The following is a 14909-nucleotide window of genomic DNA, read 5'->3' on the forward strand; positions in this document are numbered from 1 at the left end:
GCCCGGCCCCGGCCCGCTGCAGGCAGCGGGGAGCCGCGGCGGCGGCGGCAGGAGGCCCCGGGCCGCCCGGTGCTCCCTCCCCGGAGGCCTCCCAGGGGCAGCGGGGCCCGGCCGGGCTGCCCTGCGGTGCCGGGGCTGGGGGCAGCCGTCAGCGGTGGGGAGGTGCACGGCGCTGCGCAGACCGCTCTGCTCACCCCTGGCACCGGCCCCAGGAGCAGGAGGGAGCAAAGAGCCTGTTCCTGCACCAGCAGCACCCTCCTTCGCAGGGGACGGCCCTGGCGTGGGGGCCCGAGGCAGGGCTGGGGGGACCCGCTGCATCCTGCTCCTCCTGGAGCTCCGGGAGGGCAGGCAGCCCCCTGCCCGCAGCCTCAGCAGCCGCGGGGCAGAGGGCCTCTCGCAAGGGCCTTCCTACATGCGGCTACGCTCGTTTAGCTGCCTGTTCCAGCCCGGCTGCGCTTCGTCCCGTGCTGCTGACGTTGCCAACAGCCGCTTTGCCCAAAGTTGCATCTTTCTGGCCATTTGCTCCCAGGCTGAAGGAGTGCCGCCGGTACTGACACATCCCATCTCCTCCCCGCTTGGAAGTGGCAGCTTTGGCTTTGTGCGCACCCCGCTTGCACCCGCAGCCCGCTGGGGCCAGCACCCGCGTGGGCAGCGCTCGCCTCTGCAGCTCCGTCCGGCTGCAAGCAGGCAGGCACCACTGCACAGCAGCAGCGGCGAGGGCCGCGGTGCGTGTGGCGAGCGCAGGCTTTCCCCACACCGATGCGCTGCGCGGTGCCGGCCGGGGACCGCCTGGCTGCCCCGGGGCCACCGAACCCTGGCTTGGGTCGGCTGTGAGGTGCGACGGGCTTTATTCACTTGGAATTAGCCGGGATAGGAGATGAAGCCCGCAGAGTCGCAGGCCTTGTTTGTCAATTCTGGCTTCCCGAGCTTTCCTGCAAGCCGTATGTTTCACTTTCAAAAATAGAAAGATAATTCTCCTCTGAGTTGTATGCGGCAGGAGATAATATCTCCTTCAAGAAATAACTCTCCTTCCTTTGACAGAGAAAAAACAAACCAACCAACCGAACAGCAGGCTTTAATCCCTCCTCACTACATCTTAGCTCTTCCTGTGGCGAGGACAAGGCACTTGAGGCTTTAATTGCGGCAAAGGAGATTTAGGTCGGACATAACAAAAACTTTCTAACCGTGCAGGCAGTTAACCACCAGAACAGATTGCTTGGGGAGATAGCAGCAGCCCCATCACGGGGAGGGCTTAGAAAGAAGAGCAGCAGAGGTCTGCCAGCAGCGCTCTGGGCACAGCCGATGCCCTCCTGGAGCAGGGGACGCTCGGTGACCTCCCAAAGCCTCTCCCAGCCCTGGCCTCTGCGATTCCAGGGCCGGTGCTAAAGATCCCGTGTCCTTTCCTGCTGTGAGCGGGAACTCTTTTTCGCCCTGGACACCTGCCACTTCCCACCTCTTTGCCGAGCCTCAGTGGCAGCACCATTAGTGAGAGCTGTTACTGAAGAAAAAGTACGGGCTCTGACATCCATCACCGCCGGCAAACGCCGTCGGTGGGAGGCTGTTTGACATCGTAGCGATCGCAGCCTCCTAAATCACGCGGCAAGGCCTCCGCTGGAGGAGTGTGTCTGGTTTATGTTGCCCCAGTCTCATTCGCAGCTCTGCTAACATGCGCTGGGATCTCGTCACGGCTCAGACCCCGGAGCAGCATGGAGCCACCTGCTAGAGAAGATACACTTCACATGCTGGTGGTCGACCGCGGGTGGTTTTTTCCACTGGTCAGCAATGAAATCCTACCTTGAAGACAGGACACAGGGCTGCTAATTAGAATCCTCTTGGTTCCACTAAAGAGAAAGCAGATTTCACTGTGATCTGCTACATATTATTTTGGCTTAACTGTTCCTGGCTGCTCCCTCTAATTGGATATAAGATATTCCCTTGCTTTTTGTTTGAAAAGGCTATTTACTATCGTTTTGGGTCAGCGGTTTTCAACCTTTCGCCTGCTGGTGGCCACCTGGAAACTTTCTGGTGGATGTGTGAGTCCAGGTGGAGCAATATGAAACACCCACTCGTTGCCTTTTACACATCTTTTAGGAGTGGTTCTGGGGTCCCCTGTGACCTGCAGGTCAAACCTGAAAACCCAGGTGATACTTGGACCGTTAAGGCAAAAGTGTGTTATGCAAAGCCAGCTGCTGTGTGCACTTGTTGGGCTAATGTGCCAGTGCAGGTTCAGGTGTGCAAAACCCTGGTGAGATCCTCTCCGGACACAGAAGAGGAAGATAGGTACAAGTTTGGGGTCTTTGGCCGTTTGGGGACCGGGGTCATCTCCACCCCCTCAGCGCAGTCAGCTCTCAGCTCTTCCTTGCCTTGGTTTCTGCTAGTTCTGACCCATTTTGGTCATCTCCTGATCCCCCAAAGGAAATCCTCACCTTGTGCTATGGATGGTCTGCCCCCAGCTTCTCCCTTGTCATGGCCTTTCCCTGTTGCGCAGGGAGTTAAAGAGACTCAGGCCGAGGTTTTTCTGGAAAAGGGGACGGTAGCAACGTCGTAGTGTTAGAAGAGGGTCTCATTCAGCAATGGGCATGGCGAAGCTGCTGTTTGCATTGGTTTGCATTGGGCCAGCCCATGTGCCGGTCCCAGGTCCCTGTGGAGCAAATACTACTAGAAGGAACAAGGGTAGCGGGATCCATCTCACAACGAGAAACCCTGCAGTAACAAATCCATCATAACAAACCCAGGAATGCGCAGGCAGTAACGTACCCAGCAGTGGTTTTTGACTGGTGTCATAGGCTTTATTATTAAAAAAGTACTGAAACAGGAATGCTGTGCAGCCTCTGTGGTCATGCATTTCTTTTTCCTGAATCCAGTGAGTGCAGGGGCACCATCTGGATGAAATTGTGTCCAACAGGTTTTGTGCAGTGCGATCTGTTTGGCTTCGGGTGAAAGTTTCATGCTCTGAACCCACCGTGAGGCTCGCTCGGTTCAATCTTTGTCTTTCCACTGATTTCCCTGCTCTTGAGTAAGGTCACGCAGGATCTGCAGGATGAGACCCKGCAAGATAATGTACGTTATCATTGATTTCCAGCAAGGAGTTGCATTATGAGATTAAATGTCTCATTTTTATTGCATGGGGAGGCAGAGAGAAAGCAAGAGCTCCGAAAATAAAATCRAAGCCTAAGTGATGTGTTTTGTTGCAAGGTGCTTGTGACCGGGAGCAAATGTCCCTCGTCAATTCAGTCATTTTAAGGTGAACTTTGAGCAACTTGTTACTTCCTGGAGGCTGGTAAACAAAGTCAGACCTCACCTGTGTTTAAAGCAGCGTCTAATTAATGTGCCTAACTGGCCCACATCTAATAATTCCAGGCTGGCCTGGCAGGAAATTTGTTAAAAAGCTTTTCTGGTTTTAACGGACTGAAAGCAGCATCCGCCCTGCCCTGGCAGCATCGCCGTCCCGGGCTGGGGGAGCCCCCRGGGGCCCAGCACCGCTGGGACCTGGGTCTGCACCGCCGCCGCAGTCCTGCTGCCGGCTGCGCTGCCCCCTTGCACCGGGGCCGGGTCTGACTCCGGCTTTCGGCGGGGAGGCGTTGCAGCTCCCCGAGGGGCTCGCAGACCCCTCTTGGCACGCTCTGCTTCTGTCGGTTATTTTTAAAGAGCAAATAGACGCTCTTCTTTAGCAAAAGCATCAGCTATTCTGGCTTTAATGCCATTTAATACCATGATTATAGGCTCACCATGCCACAGGATGTTATTAAAGCAGCGGATTAGTTTATTTCTAAAAGGGATTAGATCCTGAGATACGAATAACAGTAACAGCTGCGGCTGCCCAGAGGAGCCTGCGACTCCGAGCGCTGCGGGCTGGTGTCCCCCGCCACGCGCTGGCCGCGAAGCCGTCGGCGGCCGACGGATGGAAACCATCGCTGCGCTCCGCTCGAGGGGCCGGGGGATGCCCTCGCCGGAAGACAGTCCCTGACTCGGCCCAGACTTGGTGCATTAACATTTGCTTCCGCCCCGTGCTTGCATTAATCTGCCTGTAACTACCTTAGGCCCAGCCTGCCGCCGGCCAGGGCTGACCTGCCCCTGTCCTCCAGGCCGTGCTCCGGTTGCCAGCGGCTCCTACCCCATTCGCTCCTAGCTCCCGCCGAGATTTGCCTGGGGTCAGCTCGGGGCGGGCGCTGCTGGCGCCCCAGGGTGCCCCGCCGGCTGCCCGAGCTTCACCCGGCAGCTCGCGGCTTCCCCCGCTGCGTCTCTGCCTGCGGCTTCGGAGCTTGGATGGCTGCGGGCTCTTTTCTCCGTGCCGTAATCTGGAAACGCGGCGAGCGAATTAATAAAGCGCTGGATACCGACCGCCTGCAAATGCGCGTTGCCTCCGAGTGATCAGCGCGGATGAGGCTTGCGGGGTTCAAGCCCCAGGGCACCGCGCGCGGACCGAGCTCTGCGCACCGCTGCCGCCACCGCCGCCCTCCTGGTCCCCCCGCGCCAAACCCCGGCTGTGCCCCCTCCYGACTGACGCCCTCGCGGACGCGGCACCGCGCAGCACGGCCCGGCCCGGCCCGGGGAGCCCGGCGGGGCGCTCGGCAGGCGGACCCGCTCCTCGGCCACGCGCCCCGGAAGGTGCCGCCGGCCCAGCGGTCCCTCTGCAAGGGGCCGCGCGGCCCCGTCCCCGCGGCTCCGCGCCCCCGGCGACCCCAACTGCCGGGCATCCTGCACGGAGCGCGCCGGGCTGGAAATGCTGACAGCAGCGCTCTTGACGTTTTATGATCACCAACTCTATTTTCAGCCTAATAAGGTTTTTATATGCTTGGAAAGCTGTCAGCTGAACGTCAGCCAGACGCAAAGTACCTGCCATAAACTGCCTGGATTGCAACCAAAGGTGCCGCTCTGCTTTAGCGAGTTTCCGCTCTCAGTTGCTTTAATTGGTTCATCTATTTGTTTTGAGGATTAGGGCTTTAATAAACAGAATAAAATAAAAATAATAAAAAAAATCCTTGCTTAATAACTTGTGGGAATATTTGCCGAGAGCCTGTTAGATCAGAGCTCACAAGCAATTCGGACTGAGTGTTGTTCGACGCAGACTGGGGGTGGGAGGCTTGGCAGCGCGGCTGCAGGCACCGAGGAGAGCTGACCGCTGCTCGGGGCAGCCGGACAGAGGACGGAGCCTTTGGGAAAGCGTCTGCAACGATTTCCTCAAAGCCTTTGCTTCCCTGGAAGGTATGTCCGGAGACAGGCTGTCGCGGCCGCRACATCCCGTTCGCCATAGAAACGCGGCCACGTCAAGCCCTTGGGCAAACGCAGCGCCGGGGCTGACCCCGCGCGCCTCCGCTCCCGCGGTGCGCTCCTCCGTCGGCCGCGCTGTGAGTGCCCTGCCGGAGGCACCGCGGGGCTGCCAGGAGGGTCAGGGGTGGGGGGCCAAAGGCTCTGGGAACGAATCGCAAGTATGCGCGGCTCTCCCGGCGCGCGCCCCACCGGCAGCCGCTCCCCCCCCCGGCGGGACAGCTGCGCACGGTGGCGACGGCAAAGGCCCTGAGCTGCCGAGGGTTTCCGCGGGACGCTGCCGGAGGAGCAACAGTTCCAGAGCGCTGCATGGGACACGCGTAACCCGCGTGCCGCCCGCTCCTGAACGCGTCCCCCTGCCAGGAGCCTCCGCTGTGGCCACGGGTGGGTTTGGTGCCATCAGGGGACTGCAATCCCCTGGACATCAAAGAGGTCGAATGCAAAGTGCTGCTGGGGCCGGCGGTGCCCCGTGCGGCAGCGTGCCCCGTCCCCTCGCCCCAGCGCTGGTGCACAGCGCTCGCCGCTCGATGGCAGCCTCAGAGTCACCTGGAAATGCTCCTGCAGGCTATTTGCATGCTGCCTTCTCATCCACCCCCTGCATGTCCCCGTGGCCAGCAGCTCCCAGGGCTTCCTGCGCGGACCACTCGCTCTGAGGACGAGTGTCACCAGCACCAACGCCGAATGCCCAGGAGTGACTGCAGCCTGCAGCCGGGCGGCCGGGATCCTGCTCACTGGCATCAGCTCCACAGGTTCAGGCAGGCGAAAGGGCCGAGGGAGGGGAGCGCTCCTAAGGGAGAGCTCCCTCAGACTGCTCCCAATTCCGAGTCATTCTAGCTACACTTTGAAGACCTGTGGCCCCAGGTGACTGCCACATCTGCACATCTGCCTTCATGGTCAATTAATTAGCCCGGCTGCTGCATGGTCACCTGGTTATTATGCTCAGATCCCCACGCGTGCCACAGGCTGGCAGAGCAGGAATTGATGGGGCAGAGGAATGGGTCCCACAGCAGCCGGCAGGGAACAGCCCGGACCCGCAGGCTCAGCGGAGCAGGGAGGCAGCGCCAGCGTTTCTGCGGTCGGGACGCAGCATGCGTTTGTGTCTGTGCGTGTGGCCGAGGGAAGGACGGACGCTGCATCCCGCCCCCCGCAAGCTGAGCGGGGCTTTGGCTGAGGCTTGGGTCAGGCCGTCAGCCGGGGCTGGTGAGTCCCTGGTGCAGGACCGCAGCAGTCCCCTGTGTCGCCCCTGGAGCTTCGCTTCCAAAGCAGACACTTTGCAGCAAGTGGCTCATTTTGATGCTAATAATAACCCAGTGGGAAACAAATAAGCCCCAGAACTTCGGCTGGGGAAAAGTGCATCCAACAGTAAAAATCAGCATGTCTGTTCCTGTTCTGCCAGCTGAAGCTGAAGCCGAGGAGCAAGCACCGTTCCCTTGAGCTGACTGCATTTCCCCGCCTGCCTGGATTACAGCATGCACCAGCTTCTTTCGGTGCTGCCTGTGTACGATTCCAGCAAGATGCGTTTTTCTTTCCCCGCTAGCGAGGCTCCATGGACTGGCCCCCGCCGCCAGCCCCGCCAGCCCCGCCAGCCCCAGTGGCTCAGGTCCCAGGGCTGCAAGCGATTTCCCAGCTGAGGAAGCTGCGAATTGCCCTGTGGAAACGCTCCCAGCTGCTCCATGCCTGCGAGCACAGCAGGTTGCTGATGGGGAATAAATACAATAAAACGAGAATACTTGTTCTATCTTGCAGTGAAAGCACCGTGTTGGGGCCACATTTTTTCCTCCGCCTCCAAACTGCAAATTCTACTAAGTCTTATTTGTGTGCAGATATTTTCCAGCTGCTTCTCTCCGGTCTTTCCTCTGGAAAGATGAATCGGGGGGATGAGACACATCCTCTCTGAATTGCAAATGCAAAGATGTTCTTGTTTTTGCTTGGCCCAGCTGTTTGTGCTGTGTTCCAGCCCTGGCCCTTTCTCTCCAGCAATGCTCAGTCGCTGTGCAGGGTCCCTGGAGGAGAGCAAATGGCAGCACAAAAATCACAGCTGTCCCTAGCATCAGGGCACCAGCTCATGAATCAGTTATAGGGAATCAAATTAAAACTAGGCTTTTTCAGAGGCTGGCAAACCACCTGAGCTAAACAGGAGCACAAGTCTGAGGCTTCTCTGCGGTCAGAAAGGTTTAGCTAACTTTTAGGTCCCTTGTTTGAGTCTCTCTGGGGGTGGGAGCTGAGGCACCAAACAGCAAAAGGAGACGATGCTCGTCTGGGTCCACCCCGGGAATGGTCCAAGCAGACCCAGGTGACAAAGCCTGGCTGTTTCTGAATTTCTGACTTATGAACCACACTTGAGTTGCCCCCTTTATGTGAGAGGACTGAGAGCTGCAAGCTGTCCCCCAGTCTGTGATTTGTAGCCACCAAACACCCTCATCTGGGCATAAGGAGCTATAAAATGGAGGCACAGCAAGGAGGGGAAATAGCTTCGGACCCACTGAAAAATTGCGTGGCCATAAAAGCCAGCTATGCAGAGATGGGTCGTGCTCACGTGCATGGGAAGGCAGGTGAAAACACCCATGGAAAAGCCCGTGGAGGATTTGCTGTGCATCTTGTGCTGTTGAGCTCTTTATTCAGCAGGGGGTTTGGAGCTAATCTGGCAGATGTTCACCTCACCTCCCGTCTCTGCACACCGTGGTAGTGGCTATCATGATGGGATTCAGGTTTTTCCTTTGCCCCCGGAAAGGTGCTTTCCCCCAGGGATGCCCTGGCGGCTTCAGCCTCCTGCTGCAGATTGCAGGGACGCTGCCAGAGCTTCAGGCGGCCCCGGGCGCCCAGCTGTGCCGCAGCCCCAGGGGTGAGGCAGGGGGCTTGCCGTGGTCCCCCGCTGCCTCGGGGCTCTCTGCACGGGCACCACGCTGCCATCCAAGCATTGCACCCTGTCTTAGAGAGGGATTTTCCCCCACACAACCAGGCTGCCTGTATCGCTCCCAGCCATCACTTAACGCCAATTAAGTCCCAATAACGCTTCGTTCAGGGCGAGCACCTCGTTCTTGGCATCAGCACCGAGGCAGCTCCGCTCTGGGCCAGCGCCGGGGACGGAGCAGCTCCCCTTCGCCTCCGACAAGGCTCAGGCTGCCATGAGAGGCTGCAAGACGTTGCTGCCGAGCTACGGGCTTGACCCGGGAGCACAGCGGTGCTGCACGGTGGTCTGGGCTGGCAGAAGATGCCTGGGAGCTGTGGTATCCCGCTCTCCCTCGCCGCTGGCTGCCCAGTGGCACCGCGGCGTCGGAGAGCAACGGCAGGCGGGCAGGACGGAGTTAACCCATACCCCGTCCTTGGATGTCCTCTGCGGGTACTGGAGCCAGAGGGACAGCCTGAAACGGCACCTCCCTGCGCTGCGCCGCACGCTCCTCCGCGAGGAGGCCCTGCGGCTCCACGGCCACAGCGGCCCGCGCCCGGCTTTGGCAGCTGGTCACCGCTTCCCCGGGAGCCTCCTTGCAGCAGCTGCCCCAGCCCCATATATGAGGCCCCCAATATCAAGGCTGGGCCCTCTGAGCGCTCTAGGACCAGCCCCTGTCTGCACTGGCGGCCGCGGTTGCTCCACGCCGCACGGACGGGCCCCAGCTCCCATCCCACCCGGGTCCCGAGCCAGGCGGCGTCACCTATTTATAACTGCTTGGCTTGCAGAAATAATATTAGACGGATGGTCTCACGCGTTCGCATTCAATGCTATTCGATTTATGTGATTTGCTTTTTTTAGCAAGCCGTTGGTCTCCCAGATGCTGAAACACTCTGCATAACATAACAAGGAGTCAGATTCTCTTTTTCAGTAAAATATTCACCAGCAGCACCCAATCCCAGCTACATTTACCATATTTCCCCAGGCCATAATTGCATCTGCTATTCCTTTCTCAGCCCAATCGATATCCTCAGTAAATGAGATAAACTGTCAGGTCTGTTCTCCCTATAGCCAAGGGTTCTTGAAGAATGAAATTGTTTTCCTGAAGAAATGAAAGCCTCTCGCTGAGTTAGACACTGCCGTGACCTTTCATTGCTGAGTGACTCATCCCTTTTCGGTGTGTATTTGGTCTCCCTCCCTGCTATAAGAGCAGCACCAAGTCCCGCTGCCCTGCGCCCGGCGTAGCAGGGAGCCGAGACCTGCAGGTGCCTGTTCACTCCCTCTCCCGGCGCATGAGGTTTTTCCTCTGAGATCACCCGCGTGGCCCTGCCGTCGCTCACGACATCCCGGCGATGTGCAGGCTCAGCGAGCAAGGCTGGAGGCGCGTGGTGGGGAAGGAGAGGTTGAACCCTCCTCTTCCCTCCCAGAGTGCTGAGCTCGGGCTAATTCCCCCGCCGGCTCCTCTCCCTCATCTCCATCCATCCCGAGCCTCAGCTTCGGGCCGTCCTCTCGTGGGCTGGTCCCAACACAAGCTTGCTTTCCACTGCCCCTGCTGTGAGGAGCCCATCTTAGACCCTCGCCTAGCGTCACCTCCAATCCTTGCCTTCTTCTCCCCCCAACCCGGGGCTTTTGCATCACCCAGACGGCGTGTTTGTGCAGCTGGCGACCGATGCGGGGGTAAGGGAGCCCGGCGCGCGGCGCGGGCCAGCTGGGGCGTTTGACCCTGTGCACTGCTGAAACCTACTCCAGTGGTCTGCAGCGTTTTACCTCCGCAGGCAGCAGCTGCTGGACGGGGCCTGGCCATCGCTTTGCTCAAGCTAAGGAGCCTCTGATGCTCCCGCCGCATTGACTGCTCGTGGCAGTGAGGCGCTGCTGGCACACGGGAGCCTCTCGCCTCCTCRCTTTGCCGGCTGCCTGCGGAAACACAAAGACCCTGGGAACACGGCGTGTTTACACTTGGGTCTCTTTTCAGAGATCTGTGCAAAGTCAAACACAGAATTAAACAGCGCTGAGTCCTCTGTACTTAGCTGCTGCTGATAGTCAGGCATTAGTCATATTTCCTTCTTGTATAGTGTTTTGTACACCGAGCAGAACCGCTTTTCATTTTAGGGAAAGAAAGGGGGTGAACATGTGTGCAAGTGTATATGTGCCTGTTAATTGTGCCTGAATGGCTTTTCTGGACTGTCAGCTCAGAGGGTCTCTGCTAATGTAACAAATCTTGATTGTACTTGAAGCAAATCTTCAAGGAAGGGGGTTATGTAATGAAGCAAGAAACGCTGCCAGATTTCTGGGCCTGATCTTCATCCCATCAATGTCAACAGGAGAATTCCCACCCAGCTTGATTTGGGGGTTGACCCTAACCTGGGTAAAGTAGGCATAACTCTCCGTTCGGGTCTGATTTGCAGACAAGCCCACTGCTGCACTTTGCTGCGCCAGAGAGGCTGTGGGGCTGTGCTGAAAAGCAGACGTTACAGGTGGGATTCCTCTCGCCTGGTTTTAGATATCTTAAAGTCTGGCAACAGATGGGCAAAGAAGGGAGACGGGAACATTCATCTCATCCTAAGCCAGGAGTCCACAAGAGGTGAAATGAATTGCTTGCTTTCCTGCAGAGCAGTTTCGCACGGTGAGGATGTGCAACTCAGCTGAGGAAACCCGACAGTGCTAAAAGGTCTCTGCCAGTCCATGGAGATGTAGGTGCCAATTCGGGCCCTGGCACAGCCCTCCCAAATCTTTGCCTGAGCTTGTGCCGGCTGGGAGCCAAGGATGAAGCCTGGGTCAGGATGAGTCCCTCTGCCCCTCACCACCCCTGCGAGAGACCGGGGCTCCAGGCACAGTGAGTGGCACAAGCTGAACAGGAGCAGGCACCAAGCAGACCAGGGACCAGAAAAAGCAAAGGGATGGCCTGGGGGTCTGCTTTCCTGGCTCAGACCCCTGCTCCAGCTTGCCTTCAGGTCTCAGTGTGGGAAGCAGCCTGAGACATGCAGGGCCCAGGGCACCCAGCTGGTCCCTCCGTGAGCAGGCTCGGCAGCGATGGGATGCCGCAACTCCCACGGGCCCACCAGATCTGCTGGGAGATGCAGTGTCTTTGATGAGATCCATGGACAAAGACAGAAGAGCTGGGCAGCTTTCAGAAATGTGTTTCCTCAGGCAAGGAGGGAGAGAGTTCAGAGCTCTGGTGAAGCTCCAGGGAGGTCCCAGCTCCACAGACTGTGTGCAAACAACAGAGGCCAGACCAGGTCCTGACGTCCTGAAAGTCTTCCCTACTGCAGAGGCAGAAGAACATCTTCTCATTTGTGAATTTAAGCTTTGCCTTTCGATTTCGTCCGGATGAGGTAGGAGCTGACAGTTTCAGAGATGCTCGAGTGCTTTGCTGGACCCCTGCCAGGTGCTGAGCACGTTTCAAGGACCTACCTTGGTCCGTCCTGGCCCAGCACTGCTTCTCTCTGGGGGGATGGAGCCTCACCGCGGACGGTCTCTCCAGGTGGACAGGCAAACAGTGTTCCCAGCAGCTCCCACTCTGCAGAGCCCCCTGAAACTTGTCGCTTCCTCCTGCAGCAGGCAGGCCTCCTGCTCCAGCCCGCAGGCCAGCTGGCTTATGTGTTCCTATAAAGCTTTAAAAGAAGCCAGACAACTCATGATTGAAAGCATTAAGTGTTTATTTGCACTTTAGACATATTAACGCTGTCTGAAAGCTAGCTGCGGCTTCCTCTGTGGCACGGAGAAGGTGGGTCGGCACGAGCAGCAGTTGACAGTGAGAAACATTGGGCTTCGTGCCAAAGGGCGCAGAGTTCATGGGCTGGCACTTTCCCACTATTGTCTGATTTTAACAATTATTAAAAATTACATCACTCTTGTCACAAGACCTGAAATATTTGAGCTGTTAGTGGTGAGAATAGCAAGAGGAAAAAGTAAACCACCGCTTGGCAGCCTTCGCTTCCTTGGGAAGCAGGGAACCCCATGGTATTGGTAACAGCCCACCCGGGAGACAGCGCAAACCCTACCCTTGCTGTCTAATCTTTCCTTCACAAGTCTTCAAACCCGTGTTGCCTCTCTTTGGGCAAGGCTGGGAAGATGACTGTAAAACAAGTATTGTTTAAGGTGTGCAGAGAATCTATTTGTATCTTAAAAAAATAGCAATTGCCATCTATGATGGCAAACAAACTAGGATATCTGACTCTCTTTGGGTCAGTGGATGTCTTCATCTACCCCTTGAACAGTGATTTCAGAAGTGCAAGAGAAGTGTAGGATGACCATTTCTGAATACTCACTAGGGTAAGGCTGAAACTCATGGCTGCTTTGTAAACTGGGCTTCCCACCCATTGCTTAATGGACACGGTCGAAAGCACCAAACTTCTGACTCTGAACGCCTGCTCATTTTTATGAAATTATCAGGAGAGATTTCCACCAAGTTTAGTGTGCAATCAATCAGACTTGCTAGGCACGGGCCTGATATGCAAACACACAGCTGTTATGAATCTAGGTTTGTGCATGCACAGCCACAAGCAAAGCTACGCACAAAGGCCCTATCATGGACCTATCACTGTGCTCTCACAGCTACAAGCCTATTAAAAAAAAAAATCATTGCCACATTTCAGATACTGTAGAGTCAAACTTTTCATGCAATGAGTCAGCTGCTATTGATAGTGATCATTAATGGTCACAAATTTAATTATTAACGGCCACAGATTTAATCATTTGATCCATAACTATTACTAGGCCAGCTGTGGTCAGGTTAACATACACACACACACACATGTCAGGTGTGTGTTTGCATGTCTAGTTTCTAATAATGCAAGGCTAGATGCAAGAGTAATATGCAGCCACCCACCTGAAGATTTGGAAAATCTCCTGAGATTTGCCTGTTGGAACCAGTGGTTCAGGTTTCTGCAGTCATCACCTTACAGAACATCCGCCTCCAGAAACTTTAAAATGCCACTTTGTTGTTGTCTGCTATATGCTCTTCCGGAAGAGAGTGAGTAATGCTAAAATACTTTTTTCTTCTGAAAAGGAGGTGAGCAATAGAGGATAACGCAGGTCCTGAAGCAGCTCAGTCACCCAGGAACAACTTACACAAGAACTGGCACAGCTTAGTCATATATTTAATATCTGATGTTTTTATGAACATTTTCATTTCCAAAGCACTTCCCCCTAAAATTTGCCCTTACACTACTCCTGCGAGGTAGGTAGTTAATTCCCTTTGCCTCTCCTTAGGTGAAGGAGAGAGTCCTGTCTCAAATCCACATCTTGAGCTGGGTAACTCAGAGCTCATCAGAAAGCTGCTGCTCACAGTGAATGATGTTGATTTTCTTCTCATCCGTCTGGTGACTGGCTTCGCTCCTGAAGAGAGAGCGCAGAGAGTGGCTGGCCCTTTGCTGGAGAGTCCTCACGCGTGACATGCAGTCTTCGCTGGTCATTATGTAGAGCAGGGGGTTCAAGGCACTGTTCAAGCTGGCCAGGCCGCGGGTCACTTGGTAGGAAATGTAAATGTTATTTAAAGTCTGTGTGCAGGACCCTTGCAGTTGCCATCTTCGAGACAACAAGTTGAGGTTTCTGAATATGTGATAGGGGAGGAAGCAGAGTGAGAAGAGGACCATCACGACTATCACCAGTCTGATGCTTCTTCTCCGTAGTCTGGGGTCCACGGTGCTGTTCCTGCAGAGCACCACGACCACATGGCCATAGCATGCGATGATGATGAGAAAGGGGATGACAAAGCCAGTCACGGTAATGGCTGCAGTGTATGGCAAGTAAGYGCCCAGGTTCTTGTACTCCGTCGTGTCGTGGCACCGCGTCCCTGTGTAGTCCATTTTGCTGAAGGCTAAATCGGGCGCTACCTGTGCAATGACCCATACCCAGACCATCACGCTGAGCCACAGGGAAGAGGTGAGAGTCTGGCACCTGCCCCGCATTTTCATCGGGTGCACGATGCCCAGGTACCGGTGGACGCTGATGCAGGTGAGGAAGCCGATGCTGGCGTAGAGGTTGAGATGGAAGAGGCTTCGGGTGAGCCGGCACCAGACCCTGCCGAAGAGCCACACTCTGCCCTGCAAGTAGTAGCTCACCAGGAAGGGCAGCGTGCTGACGTACAGCAGGTCGGCCAGGCCCAGGTTGCCCACCAGCAGGCTCAGGGCGCTGCGGGCGCTCCGCCGCAGTCCGGTGCACAGCTGCCACAGGCCCAGCGCGTTGCCCACCAGCCCCAGGGGGATCACCACCAGATAGACAGCAGGCAAGTAGTGGTGGGCGAAGGCCATGTTCACGGGGCAGGCTGCCCCGCTGCCATTGCCGGGCTGCGGAGCCCAGGCCAGAGCAGCCTCCGTGGCCATGGGGCCGGGGTGGCGGGGGCTCAGCCTGGGGACRTGGGGGGCAGCGGCGGTTCCTCCCGGTCCCGCGCTGCGGCCGYGCCCGCTCGGGCCGGGCAGTGCTGTCCGGGGCGGCGGTGCTTGYGGCAGTGGCGGCGGTGCCCCGGGGTGGCGGTGCCCGGAGGAGGCGGTGTCCGGAGCCGCGGAGTGATGCGCGGGAGCGCGGTGCCTTGGTGCGCGGAGCCGTGGAGCAGAGCCCGGGAGCGCAGTGCCCGGTGCCCTGGTGCCCGGAGCGGTGCCCGGGATCGCGGTGCCCTGGTGCGCGGAGCCGCGGAGCGGTGCGCGGGAGCGCGGTGCCCGGTGCGCGGAGCGGTGCGCGGGATCGCGGTGCCCGGTGCGCGGAGCCGCGGAGCGGTGTCCGGGATCGCGGTGCCGGGATCGCGGTGCCCGGTGCG

At 57.3% G+C, this 14909-nt stretch overlaps 1 protein-coding gene across 5 annotated transcripts; it reads right to left on the minus strand.

The window, feature by feature from the left end:
- Positions 1 to 7094: 7094 nt before the first annotated feature.
- LOC112960906 (P2Y purinoceptor 1-like) lies at positions 7095 to 14766 on the minus strand. 5 transcript variants are annotated; one of them, XR_003251887.1, is made up of 2 exons: positions 12984 to 14766; positions 7095 to 7271 (listed from the first exon to the last, which is right to left on the minus strand). XR_003251887.1 is itself a non-coding variant. In XM_026055587.1 (1 exon), exon 1 carries the CDS (start codon positions 14476 to 14478, stop codon positions 13414 to 13416), a length of 1065 nt encoding a protein of 354 aa, XP_025911372.1. In that variant the 5' UTR covers positions 14479 to 14766; the 3' UTR covers positions 11791 to 13413. The 5 variants fall into 5 exon arrangements, 1 of the variants encoding a protein (XP_025911372.1); XR_003251886.1 differs by lacking the exon at positions 7095 to 7271 and adding an exon at positions 8990 to 10069; XR_003251888.1 differs by lacking the exon at positions 7095 to 7271 and adding an exon at positions 10079 to 11758.
- Positions 14767 to 14909: the final 143 nt, after the last annotated feature.

The sequence above is a fragment of the Apteryx rowi genome, unplaced genomic scaffold, assembly GCF_003343035.1.
Source record: "Apteryx rowi isolate R43461 unplaced genomic scaffold, aptRow1 scaffold_0, whole genome shotgun sequence".
Classification (NCBI taxonomy): Eukaryota; Metazoa; Chordata; class Aves; order Apterygiformes; family Apterygidae; genus Apteryx; species Apteryx rowi.